The 23,526-nt window shown below is 36.2% G+C and overlaps 1 protein-coding gene across 1 annotated transcript in view; it reads left to right on the forward strand.

Moving 5' to 3' along the window:
• The window catches only part of PTPRO (protein tyrosine phosphatase, receptor type, O), a 375,184-nt gene that overhangs the window by 321,300 nt on the left and 30,358 nt on the right, over positions 1-23,526 (forward strand). Inside the window, exons 15-19 of the mRNA XM_006888435.1 lie at positions 722-842; positions 4,218-4,286; positions 7,836-7,919; positions 13,958-13,993; positions 16,334-16,415. Of these exons, the coding sequence (XP_006888497.1) occupies positions 722-842; positions 4,218-4,286; positions 7,836-7,919; positions 13,958-13,993; positions 16,334-16,415 (392 nt within the window). The remainder of the gene's footprint in view (positions 1-721; positions 843-4,217; positions 4,287-7,835; positions 7,920-13,957; positions 13,994-16,333; positions 16,416-23,526) is intronic.

Below are 23,526 nucleotides of genomic sequence, written 5' to 3' on the forward strand. Positions count from 1 at the left end.
GTGATACTTTCACACAATGGAGTGCTATGCATCACTAAAAATTTATGACCAAGAATTAATAAAATACTCTACAACATGTATGAAATTAGAATAAATTATGCTGAGTAACGTAACTTATTACCATCAAGTTGAAATCGACTCATAGGTGATCATCCAGCATATTTTCAGAGGCTGAAATCACATAAGAGATTGCTCATCTTTCTGCTGTAGAGTACCTAGTAGATTTGAACCACCTTCCTTTGAACTGTCAGGGCAACTCCTTACCCACTAGGCCACCAGAGCTTCCTAAGTTAGGCACAGAAGAACAACTATGGTATAAGACCAGTAATATAAAGTACCAAGAAAGAGTTTACACACACAAAGAATGAATCTTGGAGGGTTAAGGGAGAGAAAAAATGAGGGAAAGGAGAAAACAATAAGTAATTAAATAAAATCTTTTTCAAAGTATATACAAATTGATGATAGACATTATTGTTTAAAAATAGTACACCACCCCCATATTTTTCTCTCTATTTAGCTATAAATTGAAAGGGTTAGATGATGGGGAAAAATTATGAGGCAAAAGAACAAAAAGTTCTGGTGTACTAGGAAGTGGTTATGGTGACTTGAATACATACTGGTGCTGCTGTTGTCATCATTACGACCATAGATTGATTCATTGTGCTTAAGATCAGATGTTTCTGTTAGTTTCCTAATGAGAATCCGTGACTTCTCTTTGTAGTTACAGAGGTGAATCCCAATGTGGTAGTAATCTCAGTGCTGGCCATCCTTAGCACACTTTTAATTGGACTGCTGCTGGTGACCCTTGTCATTCTTAGGAAGAAACATCTACAGATGGCCAGGTAAGTTATGTTTTCTTAATCATCTTTCCACAGCTTTAAAATATTAAACTTTCATTCATGAATGGCTTGTTGCAAAACTATCTTGACTAGCAGTAAACTCAACTTACCGTTTAGTGTTTATCAGATCAGGCTAATTGAAACAACTGTGGTTTGAATCTACCAGCCACTCCAGAAGAGAACTATGGCCTCAGGTAAAAGTTTAGAGCCTTAGAAACCCAAGGGAGAGGTGCTATGAGTTGGAATTGACTTGATGGCAGTGCATTTGGCTTATGGAGAAATGTAAATATTGCATTAAAAAAGCATTGCCTCTAGAATGGTAAAGCAGAGGACTGTTTGCTTCTTATAAAAAACTCATAATCTCTCACTTTAAGTGGGTACTTTCAGCATATTTTCGAGTAAGAGAAAGATCTGTGCACATTCATCATGGTTATGAAAAGATTAATAAAAATGGATCCCACAAGGAAAAATGGAGGGGGGAATTCTTCTCCTCACTGTTATGTGCCACTGAGTCAGAACCAACACACAACGGACCCTCCAGTGGGTTTTTAGAGGTGGCAAATTGTGTAGGAGATCTGTGAAAACAATATCATATAAAGTTGCTACAGATCTTTTAAAACTATTTAATAATGACATTTACTACCATTGTAGATCCTTTATAATTGTGTTCCTGTTCCTCAAAGTGGCAGTTTCAATTTTCTTACTAATACAGACACTTTTGGTTTATGACTTCTGTGATTCCCTATTTCTTTCAACCACTGATGCATTGCACTTCCGAATACATTCTGAAGAATTTTGCATGGTCTCCTTTGTTATCAAAACAATCCATCAGTTCCCTTAGTAAACAGTTGTTTAGTTATTATCTAGTATTTGGTTCAAATTTATTTTGCTAATGTAAGCCTGCCAAATTGCCAATCAGCATCCTTCTTTTTTAAGAGCTCTGTCATTCATATATTTACACGTCAATTAATCCATGCAGTAGCAATTTAATCATTATGTTGTGGGTCTTTAACCTATGGCACAGGCATTCAGCACCTTTAGTTTTCTTTGAATACATGTCCTACTCAAGGAACATATAGCCAACCAAACCTTTATGAACTTATTTTTTTTAAAGTATTTTAAAAGTAAAACCTGACTTATAAAGGAGATTTTTTTTAAAAAAAGGGAAGTCATGAAAGTTGAGAAGAGAGATTAGTCCTTAATATGCAAGTCAAGCTTTGTGGAGGTTGACATTTGAATAAACCTTAGATGACTAGAGAGGTGATACATTGTACTGTGTTTAGAGGGTGGGGTTCAGAAATCTGATTCTTTGGTGTTGAATCCTAACTGACAACTTCACAGTCACCTAAATGGCCTTACACAGTTCACCTTCATGCCCTTCATTCATTAAATATTAATTGAGCAAAAAAAATATTAATTGAGCACCTGATGTTCGAATTTTCCAGATGCTTAGAACATAATTTTATAAGCTCTTAGAGGTAATTGGGTTTTTACTATGGTAAAATGGGCCACTTTTGAGGCAGAAGACTAGCATGACCTGCCTTACATTTCAACACTTTCATGTTTATTCTGTATAGAGAACATATCTTATTGAGGCATTCAAAATCAGCACATACCAACTGGAGGACTATAGAAACCTAAGCAAGAAATAATTGAGATCCATTCTAGAGTGGTACCAATAGAAGTTGTGAAAACTAGAGTGTGCATATGTTTTGAAAGTAGAGGTCACAAAATTTTCTAATATAGAATGTAAATTTATAAAAGATTGGTTAAAGAAAATCAATAAAGGAATGGCTCTAAGATTCTTGACCCTAGGAGCTGAAAAGATGGAGCTGACAAGTAAGATCATTTCCAACACATCAGTTTTGGAGATGTAAAATTTCAGATGACTTAGATGTGCAAGAGAAAATCCCAGGTTGAATATATACAACTGGGAGTTGCTAGTATATAAATATAAAGCTGCAGGCTATATTAGTTAATGTAAGTAAGAGAAGAGTGCCTTCAATTAATAAATCCCTGCAACAATTCATCATGAAGAGTAGTGAAAAGAATAGCCAAAGAAACTGAGAAAAAGCATCTCATTGGAGTGGAAGGAAAAACGAGAAAGAACATGGTAGCCTTAATGTCAGGGAAAGAATGTGTGTAGGAGCATTGAGAATAGTTCCTATGTTAGTGCACAGTCAGGAGCAAAACTGGAACATAATAACATGTGTTGAGCTCATAGCAGTAATAGGAATAGTAATATTGATGAGTAGCGTGTAAAATCAACTCAATAGGAAACATAGAAAAATTAATTGACTGGTAATTTATGACACAATACTTTTAGCATATTATCAAAAGAAGAAAGTAATTCATGGTGCAACCTAATAAAGAAAAACTGAAGCAGCTAGTACTTTGTACCAATGATATCTAAATTCTGCTTCAATTTTAAATTAAAGCCATTAATTTCCTATCATGAAAAAAGATCAAAACATGACTTTCACATATAATTGATCCATGATACTAAGCAAAAATTCGAGATGATGTGAGACTATGTTTATCTTTGGCTTCTACTTTTGGGGCAGAAAGCCTTTTACAGTATTGTGAAATATATTAATAAGCAATTTTTTAGGTAAAAGGTATTACAATGAACCTATTTGAACACATAATTCTTTATACTCCTATGTCAAGTTTAATAATAATAATAATAATAATTATGATGTTGTTGTGTGTTGTCCAATCAGAAATGACCCTATAGCAGGTTTTCAGAAGCTGTAAACTTCATGGGAAGAGAATGCCTATCTTTCTCCCTCAGAGCAACTGATAGATTCAAAACGTGTGCCTTTGGGATTGCAGCACAGCTTCTTACCACCAAGCCACAAGATCTCTCAGATTAATAATACAGGGCATAAAAAAATAAAAATATTTTAGAGGGAAGACAGTCCAACTCGATCCAGCATCACTATAGATTGGAAGTCAAAGTACTATAAAACAAAAATCTCACAAAGAATATTTATTTTAAAGGAAAACCTTCATTTTGTCAAAAAAGAGTCCATGTACATTACTATGGAAAACACTGTAAACAACAGTATTATACACAAACTAATTCAAATATTTGTTTCAGGATCATGAAGTCTCTTTGGAAAGAACTGTGACTAAATCCTACTTGACTTGAAATAACTTGATTTAAATATGCACAACTTTCTAAAATAAGTTTTCTTTTTCTCTTTCTTGAACTGGCTATTTATTATGAAATGTGTAACAGCTCATTTTATTTTTTTGCAGTACACTTATATTATAATTTTATGCAGTGATAAGCCGGTAATAATTTTGCTAAATGTCACGGTAATAGAGTGATCTGTCAAATAGTCCCCTTGACTTTGCCATTTATTCCAACAGGGAATGTGGAGCTGGGACATTTGTCAATTTTGCATCCTTAGAGAGGGATGGAAAGCTTCCGTACAATTGGTGAGTAATGTTTTGAAACAAACTTCAAAATAGCTTCAGTGTATTGTATGAACTCTATCTTTGGGCAATAAATTGCTGTGTCTGGTTCCTTTTGACAATGGACTTTTAAAGCTTGTATCTTCTTTACACCATATAATTGTTTGCAATATTTAAAACAGTTTAGAGGCAAATAAATACATCCTGCCCTGTATTTTTTATATTAAACAAAAGACTAAAGCACCAGTCCAAATAGCCAATAACTATAGTGAAGGAAGGTGTGGTCAGCACAAGAGAGGAAGTCCCAGGACGAGATGGATTAACAATGAAATCAAGCGTGACTAAAATGGTGGGGTTGGCTCAGAATAAGTCAAGGTTCAGAGTCACTGTTGATAGGGCTGCTATGAGTTGCAGCTGACTCAACAGCATGTAAAAGCAACATAGTGAAGGAATAAAATGCAGAAGCCACACTGAACAGTAAGTAAATAGGATAAACTACTGAAGCAGCATAAGATGGTGGAATATTGCTATTTAAACTCATCCCAGTACTTGAAGACTTAAGAAATTACTATTATTTTTAAAAGAGAGCTCTGGTGGCTTAACGGTAAGGAGTTGTACTGCCAATTCAAAAGTGGTGGTAGTGGTGGTTGTTATTATTATTGTTGTTGTTATGCGCTGTCGAGTCACCTGCGGCTCATAGCGACCATATGTACAACAGCCCTAAACCCTGCTCTATCCTGTACCAACCTTTACTGCCTGACACATCTACCCCTATGACCCCAGTTACTGAGTCAATTCCTCTCATCGAGGGTCTTTCTCTCCTGCGCTGTCCTTCCACCCTCCCAAGCAAGATGTCCTTCTCCAAGGACTGGTCCCAAAGGTGGTTGTTGTTGTTGTTATGTGCCTTCGAGTCGTTTGAGACTCATAGCAACCCTATGTACAACAGCCCTAAACCCTGCTCTATCCTGTGCCAATCGCACTGCCTCTGACACACCCATCCCGATTACCCCAGTCACTGAATCAATCCATTTCATAGAGGGTCTTCCCCTCTTGCGCCGACCCTCCACCCTCCCAAGCATGATGTCCCTCTCCAAGGACCTGTCCCTCCTTGCAACATGCCCAAAGTATGTCAGACGAAGCCCCAGAATCCTTGCCTCCAAGAGTAGCAAAGGTACACAGTTAAAATCCACCAGCTCCACAGTGAGAGGAAGTTGGGACATCTCCTCCCGTGCAATTTGCTGCCTCTGGAAACCTGCTAGAAGTTTAGTCATGAGTCAGTTCTTACTCCATAGTCCACCAACAAAGAAAGACTATTAAAAATTAAGTAGATGTATATAAAGCAGTATAAGTGTCCTGTTATACTGACAGTAATACGTTTTCAATTCACAAAACTCCTGTGAGGAAATATGGCTTCCTTTTTCCATTTTTTGTTTGAGTGTTAAGAATGTGGTGAAAGGAGGAATTTTGAGAATGAAGATAGCAATGTCAAGAGATTAAATTAATTGGCACTGCCTCTAACAAAGGCCCATGAGCATTAGACATCTAAATTTAAGTCAATATGCAACAAAGGTACTAAGTATATTAAGTATTTAATATTAAAAGTTTACTTACATTATCTAGCCTATGTCTTCTATAAGAAACCACATAAAGTCTATTTAAATATATGCAGTGTTGGATTACCCGATAAACAATGTAATCACGGGCTTATATGTGCTTATTTACAACTCCACAGTGAGTAATTTCACATTTTTCACCACATCAAAGAGTCTGCTTCTAGGCATGGCCCACATCTGTCTCTTGACCAACCTCAAAGCACCTTCTTACAGAATCAAAACCTCTTTTCAAATTCACAATCCTGAAAAAGTAACTCCGGTAAACCAATTTGTTTGTGCTTAATTAACCAATCTATATCGAATAGTTTTATGTGCTTTTCATCACATCCTTTATGTGAAATTGTTTATTGGTTAATCTGCCCCTGAATAAATAGCTTCACTAAGTAATTTTTTTCCTTTCTAATCTGCCAAAAAATAGCCAATCTTTAAAAACAGATGTATGAAATGGGAAATTTTATTCCACAGAATAAACAGGGCATATGGAGCATTATGCAAAGTACTTCTCTGAATGGGCTCTAATTGAAGTAAATTTTTCTAAACAAGATGGGATGGTAGCCTATTTTAAAAATTTTACCTGAGTATCATTTTGCACCAATATCAGATTTTAAAATTGAAACTTTCTTATAAAACTGTCCAACTGTGACTATAGAAAAATTCACCATATCCTGATAACAAGAAGTTATGAAACATTACTATATATGTCAAAATAATTAGCACTCTTTTTCCCAGGTTAGTATATGGACTTACTATCAAAAGAGACATTTCTTGTCTAGTCCCGGCCTTAAGAAGAGACTGGATAGACAGCAGCAGTGAGTGGTCTATTTAGAAACCAATCCAATCACTTGTGACTTCTCACAGGCATATATTAGACTCCACAACCAGTCACACCTTAAAAAATTGACTTCCAGATCAATCAATTACAGGGGAACTGAGGCAAGAGAGAATTCATTTTAGGACTTCTCAATAAATTCAGCATATTCTCCTGCAGTTCTTGGCAAAGATATTTTTACCAGTGTTAGCATTTTTCTGGCTGAGATAGCTCAGTAGGGATTTGTTATAGCTAAAATGACAAGGTGACAGCATTTTTTCCTAATTTTCAGAATAATTATAGATGCAGCTACTGGTTATTTTTAAATCTCCATTAATAAATGCTCTTTTTTGCAAGTGGCTTCGAAAAATCTGAAATTGGATTTAAGCCAGGCATTTTAAATCAACAGTCTGAAGTAGAATTAAAGTGAGTCTGAATTAAAATTAGAGTGAAACCAAATTTTGCTTCTAGTCAATTGAGGATCAGTTGGAATACAGAGTAGGCAGTTGACAAGCTAGTTATTTTGAATGAATGACACCTGAGTATCATATATCATTACTTTTAAGAATTATGCTTAGATACGATGTTTTCATTAAAACTAAAACTAATGTAGAAAGCCATACCTAGTAATGCAGCTTTATAAGACTGACGTTTTAAGGCCCAGAGCAATGCTAATTCAAATCTTTACCATAAACACTAGTCAGTGTATACAAACTGACCATATATTTCCTCACAGAAGCTGCTTTTCGGCTACTAAGTATTTCTATAAAGATTTTTTAAGATAGGGTGGAAGATTGGAAGGGGAATAATGAAGAGTAAAAATCAAGCTACCTAATGAGGCATTTAAGAATCTCATTTAACTGAATACAAAATGTAATCACCTAATAGCAAACTAATTAATGCCAAGTAAGTTGAAAGAAATATATCTGATTACAATATGGTCATGTGTGAATACAACTGATTTTATCAATATTACAGCACTTAAGCCCTCACGTTTTAATTTCACAATATGGAATAATATTTAATTATAATTAAGATACTTGTCATTTTAATTGATCCTCGTAGATGATTTACTGATATCTGTTCACAGTTTGTATTACTAACTCTTACCACTTCTTCATCTTTCCATCTGTTATCTATTAATGCTCACAGGCGTAGGAGTATATTTGCTTTCTTAACCCTGCTACCCTCATGTCTTTGGACTGACTATCTTTTGGCATTTTATATTAATCCTTGGTAAGTGTTTTTTTTTTTTTTAAAACTGTTTACCTAACATACAAGCTTTAAAAGTTAGCTTTTAGTAATTTTTTTTAAGAAGGATATTGTCTCTTTTATTTTTACTCTTTTATTTAGCAGCACCAAAAGTTATCATATATTAGAGGGTTTAAAGTAGTTGATGGTACCAACATGCTAACAATAATGATTTGTCACTATTCTTAGATGTTCTTGTCAAATTTTCTTTCGCTTATCTCCAATCATCTGTTTCCTGATTGAGTCCATCCATTGGTCTCCATCTTTACTAATGATACTTTCCCTTTTTCTTCTCTCTTCCTCATTTAGAGAACTCTTATTTCCAAAAAAAGGCAGATTTGTATTAAGGTAGAATATTAGCCAGAGAATAATACTCTATGTTACTGTTTTTGTAATAGAGCAAACATAGTGAATATTAAACAACTTAACTATGGGTACAGCTCTTTGCATAATCATCTGATTCCATTTTCTCCACAACCCTGCATTTTGAAGGACTGTTTTCTTTTCCTGAGCCTCAGGGAAAGGGGGGGGTGGTGGTGGTGGGGATTCAAAAAACAAAACAAAAAAACCTACAGGTTCCCTGAGAACTTGCAAAGAAATCATGGTCTTTAAACATTAATCCATAATCTTTAAGTACTAAATGTAAGGAAATATAACCTCCAGAGAAGAGAAATGATGAAAAGCAAATCAGAGCCTTATCTATGCAAAAAGACAATTGATGAATGTTCTTTAGCTCCTCTGAGGACAGAATAAATTCAACTGGCAAAGTTAGGACTTCAAATTTCATTTGGAAAGAATATATACGGGAGGTGGAGGGGGGAAGGACTTCTTTGTAATAGAGATTATAAATACCAGAACTTTTATTTTAAAAGAAAAAAGTGGGTACTAGAGGAAAAAATTTTAGGCTGGATAAACATATAATACATAAAGTCAGAGAACTCTACTGGATGACCACCGGGAATCTAGTCACTGTTTTGGTAGTTTTGTTTTTTAAACAGTATAGAACTTCATCTACAGTATTTTTAGGATCAGGTATCAGATAGCTTTCAGTTAGAAGTAGCTCACATAAATTACATTTTAACCTTTAAAATACACATTTACCTTTAACACAATATTATCTACCAAATATTCTACCTATCAGAATATTTTTACCAAAATATCCTTAATATATCCTTAATATTGTCTGCCACAGTTTGTAATTACAACAATAGAGAGTATATTATATTCATTTTCTTAATTCTGTCAAACATTCTTACTTTCTGTGGTTGGGTGGACCTCTGAATATTTGCATTTCTTTGCTAAGGGGCTCTCTAATAACCAGTTTCCCACTTCAAAAACCTTTTCATACATGGGCTTCCATTTTCAGTACCAATCTAATAGCCTGAGACTCCAAGTTAGGGGAGATGATTCAGCAGTTTCTAATTCATATAAGGACTATCTCTTAACTTAATTGTGGATGAGATGAGAAGACACTAAACTTTTCAGATTTCAGTTATGAAAATACATTGGACTTAAACTATGTTCTCAACGCTAGGCTAGAGCTTTGGCAGATTTTTAAAAGACACAAAATTAATGGTCCTTAGGGAGCTCTAGTGGTTTATTGGATAAAGAATTGTGCTGCCATCCCAGTGGCAAGCAATGTAATCCACCAGCTTCTCCATGGGAGAAAGATGAACAATCACCTTCTGTGTGATTTACAGCTTCTGAAAACGCGCTACAGTTATGAGTTGTTTCCAACTTCATGGCAATGAGTTTTCAGTTGCCCTTTCAAGTGCTACACATTGATAATTTCAATAGTAGAAATTGCTCCTTTCATGTGGGAAATGCCAGTTACATTCACTTTCTAATGCACCTCATTTACAGCAGTTACCTGGCAGTGGAGGTTTGTGAGCTGCTATGACGCAGAACAAGTTTCCACGAGGCTTCTACACCATGATGGAATAAATAGAAAGGCTTGACAAGGGACTTTCAAAACCCTGCTAGTGAAAGCCTTGTGAATCACAAAGTCAGCCCTCCATTGGGATAGGAGGTGTCTCCTTCCATTGTATGTGGAGAAAATCATGAGTTGAGAGTGACTCAAAGTGAGCCAATGACAATGCAATTCAGTATTCACACAGCCACTCAAATTTCCTGCTGTTTATTGCTTTCTCTTTAACTAGTAACATCTGATATTTCCCTAGCTTCCATTCTCTGGTCTATTTCAATCCTCCTTTAGATGTGCTCACTTTTCTAATCCACCCAGCCTGTTAAGTGAATAAAAAGAGCCCCCACACCCCTTCCTAACACGCTGTCCACTTCCTCTCTAAGCTGTCTTCCTGCCAAGATTTGTTCCCACTGATTTCTAACACCCTCTTGTTGCTTCTAATGTTTCGCATGGAAATCAAGAGACTTTCTCTCTTTTCCTTAGCGTCACCCGAGTCTTTTCGTGGGGTGGCAGGATCAGTGTGGAGCACCAGTGCCCAGTTAGGTTTCTCTCAGGATTGCATTCTGCAAGGATGTCTGCCTTTAATGATCTTAGATTGTGTTTCTTTTGAAAGCAACCAAATTTGAACTAGATCTAACTAGATTTCATCTTTTTAGTCTCTCCTTTTACTACCGTAGTCACTCCTGTGCTTCATGCAAGTGTCCATCTGCCTGTTCTAAATTCCTCAGTCGTCAATATATCAAGCATGAAGTAACATTTAGTTTCACATGCTCAGCTTTATTCATTATTATTGCATGCTTTATTTAAAGAGTGATGTAAAAATGATTGTGATGAAATTTGGGGATGGCTTCCATTTAGCCTATGAGAGTAAGTAGCATTTGTGTAATTGGAGGGGCTTTTCATTTTTTAAATATGTTTTAAACCACAATAACCTTCATTTCTCTGCCATTGCCTCATAGTCTTCTTTGGCATGAAATCCAGTCTGACTGGCTTGCCAAGGGTTTTCACAGCCATGAAGGACTTATTATGAGAATGTATCTTCTTAGTCATTTAGCTTTTAATCTTATTTAATATTGGAGGAAGAAAAAGATGAAAAGAAATGCATGATCACATATGCGCATATGCTGTTTGTCTGCTGAACGTTATTTGCCCATTATTCAGGAAAATGTTTGCAATGAAAAGTGATGCCCTAAGTGTCGTGTAAATTTTCACCCTAACATGTATACATACTGAATCTTTCTACAATGTGCTATAGTTAAAACGGCTAGTTATGCATTAACTTATTTATTATCAGGTGTTTGTGTTTTTTGGTTTGGTTTTTTATTGTTGTCTTTTTCACTTTGGTCTTACAGTTAGCACAATAATTGAATAGGTGGGGTATTAAAAAAAAATCTCCTAGGATCCTGAAGAAGTCAGCAACATCTATATAGTACCATGTAGGATGTACACAAATCATAAAGAGATACACGTATGCCAATAAGTGTATGACAATACCATGCAAAACATGGGGCAGGATGTTATATTGCATTTAAAGTTCGTTTAATCAATGAATGAGATGAAAAGCGGGGTGTGGAGAGGGGATGTCTGTCCTCCAAGAATTTGTTTTCTTGGAGCTGTTGAATAGTAGCAACTTAATATTTCAGCACTGAATTTATTCAGTGTCACCATTGCCCAGGCATGTGTCTCATCCCAGTTTCTCTCAAGGTCTGGAAAGTAGATAATTTTTGTTGTTGTTGTTGTTGGTTGGGTATTTATGGTTGGTAGTTTGTGGGATTTTTAAAATATTTTATTAAGTTTTTATTTCACTGTCACAAAGTATGTCAGCAGTCACCTGACGTTACCAGAGCTGTGAGGTACTTATGCTGACATTCTCCTTTCAGAAGAGTGCTTTAAAATGTGACTTAGAGAATGAAATGCAAAATTCCTCAATTTAACCAGGTCCACTTCCCAAGATTTAGTTAAAAATGAAGATAGGGATTTATTTCGGTTCCCAATGTCTGTGTGATAGAACTATGATCAACATTAGGGGTTTTTCTTTGGTTTGGGGAGCGGATGAGCGAGAACCAGGTAAAAAGTGGACTCTCAATCCTAAATGTGGCGAACAAAGAGTGAGAAAGAAAAAGAGAGAAGGGGGTACTATGTGTTAAATAGCTTGTCTTCACTCAGAAGTAAGAAGAAATTAAAAACAAAACAAAACAAAATCCTGAAACCCATAAAATACACTTGCCTTTTAAGATATTTCCTATACCTCTTGCCTTGTATCACGTCCTTTCCATTCAGGAATGTGACATTCATGAATGTCCACTCATTCCTCAACCAGGGGAAATATTAGCCCTACTTATTATCATACTCTGAGTGATTTTTTGGCCTTGAGGTAAAAACCTGCACTGCAATCCTAAAGGCAGAAATTCAAATTCACCAACTACTCCAGGAAGAGGGATGAAAAATCTCCTCCCATGAGGTTTACTGCCCCCCTGAAAAGTTTCTGGAGGGTCAATCATGGGTCGGTTCTAACTCCTCAGCACAAGTATCACAATCTAGTATCAAATTCTTCATTGAGTGCAGTAAGGAGAGTATTTTGTTTCTATTCAATTCTACAAGCCTCTACTGACCATCTTCTCTATGTGTACCATTGCCTATGCTCAACCTTGCAGGATAGTGAGGGAGCATGATCTTGCAAGGAACATATATGACACTAACAATAATCTCAGGTGAGAAACACTTAGCAAAGTTCTCTGAAATTTGTAGAAGCAGCAATTGTGTCATTCTGCCCAAGGTTTTCAGGCAGTGTAGGTATCTAAACATTCATCATTTAAATAGAAGTATTTTGCCTTCTGAGATCCTGATTGATTGGGTGCTCCCATTAAAAGATAATTAAAATTACTTATAGTGTTTGCTATCCCATCACTCAAACTCAATTTGGTTTCAATATTTATAATTCATTTTAGACAATATATATACACATGTGTTCTAGAAGTTCTTACTGGTTGAAAAGATTACCCTAAATACCAATTATTTATTTATAATAACAACATAAAAGCAAATTTTCTTTTTTATTATTTAAAAGAATTATTAACTCCCCCAAACAAATATAAGTACCAGAGTATGTATTAGTATTATTATTACTGTTGAATTTATAGACTAGTAATGAAATTTTGTTTTTGTTTTTGTTTTTGTTTTTTGGGTTTTTTTTTTAGACTAGTAATGAATTTCTTAATTCATTCACTAAGCAGGTCATATGAGTCGCAAACGACTCGATGGCACATAACAACAACAGGTCCAATTAAGTAGTTAGTTAATCAGATAGCTTAAAAATTAGTCTAAATCTGTTGTTGTTGTTGTTAAGTGCCATCGTGTCATAGATGACTCATAGCGACCTATGAAACGAAATACTTGAACACTTGTATAACTTTTCATCATTTCTCCATGTTCATAGGGTTTCTGGAGGTAAGCTATTTTGGAAGTGGAAGCCACTCCTGCTTCCAAGCTTGTTTTAATTGGAGAGCGCCACCAAACTGTCCACCATGGGTAATCATTATCACATTTGATACATCAGTGTCACAGTGTTTAGTATCACAAACCTAGGTGGGAACAATTTCCTGGCAAAAATTCTGTAAGGTTTTATAACACTGATAGCACAAATTCATATCATCAGCCAAACTACCAGGAAAGACTATTTTAGTTTTTAATTAAGAATATATCCACCCTGTACCCATGCCTTTTTTTTTAGTTCTCCAACTTCTTTCGTTTCTGTCTATAGAATCTGCAATATTTAGGCAATAGATACTTCTGTGTATTTCAAAAATACCTGTAGCAAGAATTTCCATCTCTAGAATTGAGTTTATTTTCTCACATATATGAAAATATAAAGTGCAATCTAGTAGAAATGTAAAGATGAATCTGAAATTATTATCATTACCTTCTCATTTAAGGAAAAGTAATTAAACAAACTTAAGGTATAGTCAATGAAGATTAAATAAAATTGAGGTGCCTGCTGTAACTATTTAAAGCTCTTTAAGTTTAATCACTATGTTAATCAATTTTTACCAGTAAAATGGATCTTCTCCCCCTCCCCCTTGCTTTTTCTTTTCATTCTCAGGAGTAAAAATGGCTTAAAGAAGAGGAAAATGACTAAGTAAGTTTCACTTGCTAGTTCACTTTTTATAAAATTCTTCTTCATAATTCTCTTAACTTTCTAAATTGAAAAGGTTACTCTCTTTAAATAGAAGTAATGCTTTGGGCACATGTATTACATTAGTTAAATGCAATGCAAGTTAAGAATAAGAATGGCTATCTATCACAGAAACAAAAATTCTCAAAGGATGAAATAGAAGACACAATAGTTGTTAAAGATTGTAATAGCCTAGCAAAGGGGATTTCAAAATCTATAAAATCTTCCACCAAGAGTAGTCCCCCCCCCCAAAAAAAAAAAAGAGTAGTCCCCAAACCTTTGCCATTTTTACTTTGTAATGCCGTATTTTGGATTGCAGGGAGAGCTTTTCTTTCACTTGATATTATAATAAATACTATTAAAAATGCTATCTTGGGAACCTTTTTTAAAAAATAGAAAAAGAAGATAATTAGCTAGCCTATGGTTTTGCTATCTACTAAACTGTTAAATCATAAGAATTATAGTTCTGGCAGGTGAAAATTAACCATCAGTTGATTTCAAAAGCCTCATTAGTTTATCACCTCCAGCCCTTTTTTTAGTTAAAACTCTGCTTGAAAAGAGCAGAGCATCCATATAAATAGAGTTCACTCTTGATATGTATTTACTTATGATAGAATGTCAGTGAATTAATGCAAGGAAGCAATTAAGGGCTCTAGCCAGGTCTGTGGCATCCATGCTAATGGTGGGAGGAGGGGGAGAAACATGGTATGCATACTGCAAAAGAAAAATTGACGCAAACTCTACTTATGTTTAGCCTTCGGTGGCATATAATTTTATGACATGTATAATTAAGTTTTTCATAAATCTATTTTCAAATCTCAATGCACTCCATTGACATGCATGCACCAACTGATGTAGAGACAGGAAGCAGACACAAAGCCAGCCTGAATGGAGGAGAGATCCTGTCACCCTCACAGAAAGACTTGATAGGAACAGAAAGATTTCGTTGCCCAGTGTTGTCAGTTGAGTTATTAAATGAGCTAAAGGCAAAGACTAGTATTCAGAAGACAGGATTTTAGGAAAAATAGACTCTTTTAGACTTCTGTCTACTCAAGAATCAAGCAGTGAGAAGTGAGGCCTGAGCAAAAGTTGTGGGAGAACCTGGCAGGGTTCGGATTGGTCCTCAAACCAAATGCTGCATATCAACCTTCTAGCTACCTCCACTCTTCCTCTTTGTATTTTCCTTTCCATTATCTCTCTTTCTCAAAAAAATTAATTTATTGGTTTTTTCCTGTTATCTTTTTATTTACATGTGTTTCGCTTTTCCTTGTTTACCCTGCAAATTCTTTTCACCATCATGTTCCATTGCCCCCTGTTTTCTAGTTACACCTCTCTTCACTCACTTGCTCGTATCCTTCACCCTCACTTTCCCCCAGTGTTTCAACCCAGTCCTTCCTGGTACAATCCAGTCAACGAAGCAAAACTTGAATAGACTCAAATTTGCAAAATATAAAATGTAGGCATACTAGGATAGACCAAAATTTCTAAAATTTAAAATGTGGTGTACCAAAACAGGGGGGAAAATTGTGAATAGACAACCTGCTGGAGACTTAAACTTGGTCTCAGAAAACAAGGGCAGCATTTGAGCTGTTTAGCTACCAAATATCTTGATTGGCAGAAGGAAACAATGGCATCACACTAAAAGATGGAAGCTGACCTCTCCACTTTGAATGTGTGTCATACTCCACAGTAGACTCAAGAATTTAGTCCCTAAATGTGGCTCTATGGAAGCTTTTTTGACAAAAAACAGTATCTTACTGGCCTGCCACTACTCTGGAGAGATACTATAGCTGTTAGGAAACCTTTATACTTGTAAAATTATTTAAATTTGCAAGATGTTTTATCTCAACATTGTGAAGTAGGGATAAATATAGTGTTTTGCAGATGGAAACATTGAGTCTCAGAAGACTTAAGCAAATTCTCCAAAATCATACAAAAAAATGAACCACAACTCAAACAGGTCTTGCTTCATTTCCTTCTCATATGCCAGTTTTAGAAAAACAGCACATATGCATGTACATATATATGAGTGTAGGTCTTTGCTCATACGGATCCAAGAGTAAGAGCCAATTGAAAATCCAGAGTTCTCCCATCTCAAGATTCGTTGGTATATAAGCTCTTCTTTTCAATTCCATTATTAGGGATTTGAAGCAAGAAAAAAAGGTGAGTGCTAACCTTTGAGATTTAGACTTTCTATTTTCTCCAAGAAAGTTAATGATTGAGAAGCATTTTAAAGATCATACAATACATATCAATAGATTTGGGTTTTTTTTTAAACATGCATCTTTTTTTGTGTTTGAAAAGCCCCGTTCAACTGGATGACTTTGATGCCTACATCAAGGATATGGCCAAAGATTCTGACTACAAATTTTCTCTTCAGTTTGAGGTGAGTAAATGAAATATTTCCTGTCTAGTCCTTAGTGGGTTGCCCATCAACCCAAAGGCCTCACCTCTCTGGACATTTGAATCCACAGGAGAAAGATAAGCAATCTCTTCTCATTCAATTTGCAGCTTCAGAAAATCTATAGGAGGTCAGCTATGAATCAGTTCTGACTAGACACCTATGAATCTTTATGGTTGTATAATGATTCAGTGACTGGGGCACTGGGGATGTCAGAGACAATTAGATTGGCAAGGATAGAGCAGGGTTTAGGGCTGTTGTAGGTAAGGTCACTACGAATTGCAGGTGACTCAAAGGCACCACCAAAAACAACGTATGGGGCAATGAGAAATGTTTGGTTTCTATTGACTCATTCTTCTGGTCACTGGCAGTGCTTGTGATGCCAGTGTGATAGGTGAAACAGGTTCTTAAGGCTACTTTGACATTCATGTTGAAGTTCATTTGTGTTTAAGGTGGTAGTTCCCAGTCAGCATGGGTGTGACAGGAGAAGCTGAGGGGGAAAAACTAGGGTTTTTAGAATGCAGGGAGAAACAAGTTAAAGACAAGACATGAGACAAATTTCATTTTAAAGGAATTTATGCATGTGTTTCTCATGCCACTTAGATCATAAAACTAATGAATGATGGGTGAAACTGACCTGCTTGTTCTGAAACAAATAAGATCCTAGAAGGGTCTTAATAAACACATACTATTTCATATTTCATTGTAAAATTATGCTTTTTTCCTTGGAGAACTGAAGAAAGTCAAATCCACATTCAAACCACTGCTGTTGAATCATTCCAACTCATGGCAACCCACCATCAGGTTTCCCTGGAAGGAAGAAACTATGCAGGGCTGAAAGATTCAAATTACCAACCTTTGGTTAGCAGTCCAACCACAATTCACTACACCAGACCTCGTAATAATTTGTGTAAATAGGAGGCGTAGGGGGAGGAAATGTTATCAATGCTACCTTTTTCTTAAAAGAATGCAGTTCTTAATAACCATTTGTCATAGTATACAGAAGTGAGTAAATCTAGGATCTCACACCATGGGGAATATAGAAGTTTCTTCTTATTTCTTTCCACTTATTTCACCACTCACAATACAGTCTGGAAAGCCTCACGCTCTTCTGGTTTCTGCAGCAGTTCAGGTAGCCAGGGAATTGTGGAAACCAAAGAAATGGTAAGGATAAAATGACTTTTCTAAGACCTTTGGTGTTTTCAAATATCCCAAATGCCCTTTCCTATATAATGCCAAGCTGTACAATGTATGTTTTCTCATTCTTCTCCTTTGTCTCCCCTTGTCAGCCAAGGTCAACTTTGGTCTACCACAAAGAAGTAGCAATAGACCTGGTTTGGATACTCTAACAAGAAATAGAAGGATGAGGAGAATATCATGCATTATCAAATACCATTCCCCTTAACTACCACCTATGTCATGTAAAATTCTAAGTTAAGGCCTGCCTCAGTTACACATTGCATTGAGGTTCATAAGAAATTATAAATGCAATACTCGAGAGTAGACATCAGAGAACATGTGGGCTCTCAGGACTATTTTCCACTTGTTTTTATAGAAAAATATCCCCTCAGCTTCTTCCTATATACAATGGATACATAGTTTGAACTGGATCAATGGTTCTCAACTGAGAACTGCATGATGCTCCAGAGGACGACTGGGAATCTATGGTTATCTTTTCGAGTGTCACAATGACTTTAAAATACTTGTGGGACTTAATAAGGGGAGAAACAATGATACTGAATGTTTTTTAGGTAAGAGGGAAAAACACAACAAAGAATTATCCCATTAAAAAATATGGAATGATGTTAGTAAGTTTGCATCCAAGCTCTTTAAGTGATCATTTGACCAACTGTTTAGTATTTTTGTTGAGATCTCTCTCATCTATCTTTGTTCTTAGAACATGATTAGTCATACTTTCAATTTATTTGGGACCAATATTTGAAATTATATTCAGGTACTGGTGGTGAGGGAGGAAACTTTGAAAGTTTGTGTTAAAGCTCAGATTTAATGTTATGAACTAGTGCGATTCAAGCAATGAGTAGCTGATCTGGCTCACCTCCTTTCTTACTTGATAGTCTCCTAAGCATTGTCAACCTTCATCTGTGCCCTCCACAATGCATCTTCTGGTTTGAAACCAGGCAAAAGTTATCTGTTTTTAAAGTATCACATTCCAGTGCCTAACATGATCCAACAGAATGTGGCAATTGTTGAACAATATCATTGACATCATATGCAAGCCAAAGAACATTCAAAAATGGCTGGAAGAGTATATAGAGAACTCCCAGAAGTTCACCTGTATTTAGAGCAGGCTATGGCACCAGGCTATCATTGCTGATATCAGATGAGACGGATCATGGCTGAAAGTAAAGAATATCAAAGGAATGTCTGTTTGTGCTTCATTGACTATATAAAGGCATTTGACTGTGTTGTTGTTGCTGTTATGCACCACTGAATAACCTGTGACTCATTGCAACTCTATGTACAACAACTCTGAAGCCTGCCCTGTCCTGATCCAGTTTCACTGACTCCAACACACCTACCCCCATTGCCCCAGTTACTATGTCAATCCATTTCATCTAAGGTCTTCCTTTCCTGTGCTGCCCGTCCACCCTTCCAAGCTATATGTCCTTCTCTAAGGACTGGCCCCTGCCATTGAGTTGTGGTGCTGGAAAAGAGTTATTAATCATACCACGGACCACCAGAAGTGGGGTAAAAAAATCTGTCTTGAAGAGAGTGAAAACAAGTTTTTCTTTGGAGTCTATGATTTTAAAGGTCTGTCTTATATACTTGGGGCATGTGCCAGGAGGGACCAGTCCTTGGAGAAGGACATGATTCTTGCAAGGGTAGAGGGACAGTGCAGGAGAATAAGACTCCAGATAAGGTGAATTGACATAGTAACTGAAGCAATGCAATTAGGTGTATCAGAATTTGTATCAGAGGGGTATCAAAGTAAGACTGGCTCAGGATAGGGCAGGGTTTCTTGCACATAGGGTCACTATGAGTCCAGATGACTTGGTGGCATGTAACAACACTGAATATCCCATAAACTTCCAAATGAACAGATGTCTTAGAGAAGCTGCAACCAGAGTTTTCCTTGGAGGCAAGGATGGCAAAGCTTTGTCTCACATACTTCGGGCATGTTGCTAAGAGAGGCTATTCCTTGGAGAAAGACATCATGCTGGGAAAGTTAGAGGGATAGCAACAGAGAGAACGACCTTCAACCAAGTTGATTGACATGGTGATTGCAGCAACGGACTCAAATGTGTCAGAGATGATGAGATTGGCACAGTATAGGAGGGGATTCAGAACTGTTATTTACAGGATCACTATGAGTTATACTCAATGCAATGGCATCTAACAACAAAATAACCAGACCTTTCACATGGACACCCTCAAATTTTCCTGAAATATACTAGTTAATAGGGAGCCCTGGTAGCCTAGTGGCAAGAAGCTGAGCTGTATTCCCAAAGGCATGCAATTTCAGGCCACCAGCTGCTCTGCGGGGAAGGGATGGGCAGTCTTTTCCTGTGTGATTAACGGCCTCTGAGAAAACCCACCAAAAGGTCAGCTATGGATCAGTTCTGACAACGATACACAACAACGGGTACACAGTTAATTTTTTTTTAAAGTCTTGATCTAAGAGTGTAGTAATATTTCTTTATCAACTAGTTATCAATTCATTTATGCTACTCAGAAAATGTGTGGTAAATCCTAAATGTTTATGCCTATGGTTATAATCCCTTTTGAGAAAACTATCTTTGTTGTATTAATAGGAAAGAATTATCACCAAATGTTTGTTCCCAGCCTGTAGGTTTTCTTTTCACCCTGTTGAAAAAAGATTTTGATGTGCACAGGGATTTAATCTTTAGAAGGTCCCATGCATCAATTTTATCCTTTTTAGATTGTGTATTTCTGGTTGTATTTGGCAGTCTCTTTATGCCTTGATCCAGCACTTCTAAGCTTGATCCCGGGTTGTCTCTTACGAATGTTATTGTTTTGGACTTTACTCCCAGGTCTCTAATCCACCTTGAGTTAATTTTTGTGTATGGTGTGAAGTTTGGATCCTCTTTCAGCTTTCTGCAAGTAGCAGTTTTTCAGCACCATTTGTTGAAGAGGTTATCATTTCCCCATTTGATAGCTTTGATTTCCTTGTCGAATATCAGTTGACCATAGATAGCTGGGTCTATTTCTGCTTCTCAATTCTGTTCCATTTGGTTACCACTGCTATGCAGTAGGTTTCGAGGTCAGGGAGTACTATGCCTCCAACCTCATTTTTGTTCCTCAGAAGTGTTTTGCTTATTTGGGGTCTCTTGTCTCTCTAAATATATTTTATAATTTCCCTTTCAATCTCCTTGAAAAATAGTAATGCTAATTCAGACAAGAGTCTTATAGCAAAAGTTTATAGAATACTCCTGTGCCTCCACAAGGAAAAGACTTATAACGCAATTACAAAATGGGCACAAGACTTGGAAGGAATTTTCACAGAGGAAGATATTCAAATAGCAAACAGACACATGAAGAAATGCTCCAAAGTCACGGGCAATAAGAGAGATGCAAATCAAAACCACAATGAGGCAACGTTTAACAGACTGCTAAGCAGAGTTCAGAAGTTCAAAAGATGGGACGTTTCCTCTAGAAAAGAGTTACATCCTCAAAAACCTTCAGAATGTCGCTCTGCTTAGGGTCAGCTTAGCAGCAATAGAGTTAGTAGGTTTAATTCTAAAAGCCTAGATTGTGTTTTAAAAGACTGTTGGCAGAATGATGGACATCAAAGGCAATACTGGTAAGGGCTGAGAAGGAACTGAGGGGTCTACAGGAAAATCTTGAAGAAGTCTTTTATAGAATACAGATTATAAATATGTGGGTGTAGAATATGCTTTGGATGCAGCTTTAAAATATATTGATGAGCCTGTGATTGGACAATGGAGGAAAGGCGACCTTTTTTGCAGTGATAAAGAACTATATGAATCTTGTTAAACTGTCTGATGGAAGGCATAACTCATGATATTAATGTCTCTCTGTCTAAAGAGATTTCTAACCAAGTCTTTATAAGGGACACATGGGTTCTCCTTACTGCTTGCAGAAAAATGCAAGAGGGAAGAAAGAGATGGTCTTAAAATGAACTGTGCAAAACGAAAACAAAACCTAAAGATTGGAAAATTCTGTTGGACATGTATCTTAGAAAGTTCACCAAGGACATGGCTATGCAATCTTTTTCAAAGTCATGAATCTAACCAACAACAGAAAATCTATTAACAACTGAGAGACAAGTATGAAAGTTGAAAGTATTATAGGAATCGGGATCTTAAAGGATAGGGCCATGGTCTTCTGGATCTTAAGAGTGGAGCCACCCTCCTGGGTTTCAATGAGCCAGATCTTCACCATCTCGATCCTCGATTGTGGAGTCACCACTACGATGAGTCATGGGGATGAACCCATCACTAAAACTGATTGAGCAAGACCATCAGAGTCAAAGAGCAAAGAATGATGATGGTTGGGGTCAGGTGAATGCAGATTCCATTAAGATGAACTAGTAGGATGGAGACAAAGCCAAGGAGTAAAATTGTTATTTTAGAGGGCCCTAATTGGGAGCTGAAGCCAAAGTCATTACATGGAATCTGGAGGATAAGACAAACACCAAGAGTTTGGAGGTAGAGCTACTGACCAGTTGGTCTCAGAAAATGAAGAATTCTTTTCATGCTTTAAGAGTTAACATTATTTGTTCTGATAGATATTAGGCTTGCTAAGAACTTGTTACCTTTTCTTTTACTCCATTTTATCTTATTTGTAATGGAAATGCCTACTTTGTGCCTGTTCTATCATTGCTATCTAGAATTCCTAGGTTCATAGTTGAATAGGCCACAAATGAGCAAGCATGAAGTTTCACTCAAATGAAATATACTAAAGATACTATAAAAGATGATATTTTGGACTTGGAGTTGAATGTGTTTTGCATGTGGCAAGGATATGAATTAGGGGAGGAGTGACCCAAAGAGTAGAATGTTAAGGTCTGAAGGATATCCCTTCAAAATATGTGTTGACAATCCTAACCTCTCTGCCTGTGATTATAATCTCATTCAGGAATAAGTTATCTTTGCTATGTTAATAGAACTGGATTAGTGAAGGATTTTTTAATCTTTTGAAATATAAAAACTTGAAATAGGAAGCAGAGATGGTAGAAAAGAGATGTTAAGCCATATTTAGATCAAACAGGAGCAGAAAACTCAGAGAGACAAGGACTTTACACATTAAATTCAAGCTTCTAGTCCCCTAAACAATGAGAAAATAAATTTCATGTGTTAAAGCCACTTATTTGTATTTGTTTTAGTGGTACTAAATAAGTAAGACAACTGGTTTAGCTAAATCCAAAAGCTGAACAGTTGCTGTTCTGTTTATATTAATGCTTAAGAATTATATTCACTTTGATACTGACACTGAAAGATCACACTCACACACTGAAAAACTGTATCGTTTATAAGCATTATGCAAATTGAAACCAATGTCTAGATTTACATATATTACCAATACAGCTATAAGTCATACATGAAGCTATACAAGTTGCTAATTTGCATTCACTGAATAAATTCCTTTTCACTCTGCATCTGATTTTGAATGTGTTAGAAAGATTGATTATCCTTCTGATGACAATATACATCTTTTCTTAAGAAGGTTTGAAACTCGGGAACTAGGTTTGAATCCTTATGTCTAATATTTTGTCTAAAAAATGTTTTGAAGAACCAAACTTTAGAGAATGCAATTTGAGAACCTATGTGGCATAACCACATATTTCTTGTTCTTCCTTTAATTTCTGACCTTTGTGTTTGATCAGGATGCTGATGAAGGACTTATTTCTGCACAGATTTGTGGCTGAAAAGATCAAAGCATAATTACAATACTTGCCACATAGTCATAGTTCTAGAAAGAAAACTTGTGATTTCTGGAAGAAGTAGCTGCCATTTGTAGCTTTTTCTGATTGTGTCACAACCCAGTCCATTGGAGACCTACCTAGAGCCAATTTTGAAAGACAATGTTTTCTTAATAACATACCTTCAGTTACCCTACTCATTTATTTCATTCTTACCTTTTTCAGTCAAAC

This window comes from Elephantulus edwardii, unplaced genomic scaffold (genome assembly GCF_000299155.1).
Source record: "Elephantulus edwardii isolate Elephantulus edwardi_28Jun2011 unplaced genomic scaffold, EleEdw1.0 scaffold00067, whole genome shotgun sequence".
NCBI lineage: Eukaryota > Metazoa > Chordata > Mammalia > Macroscelidea > Macroscelididae > Elephantulus > Elephantulus edwardii.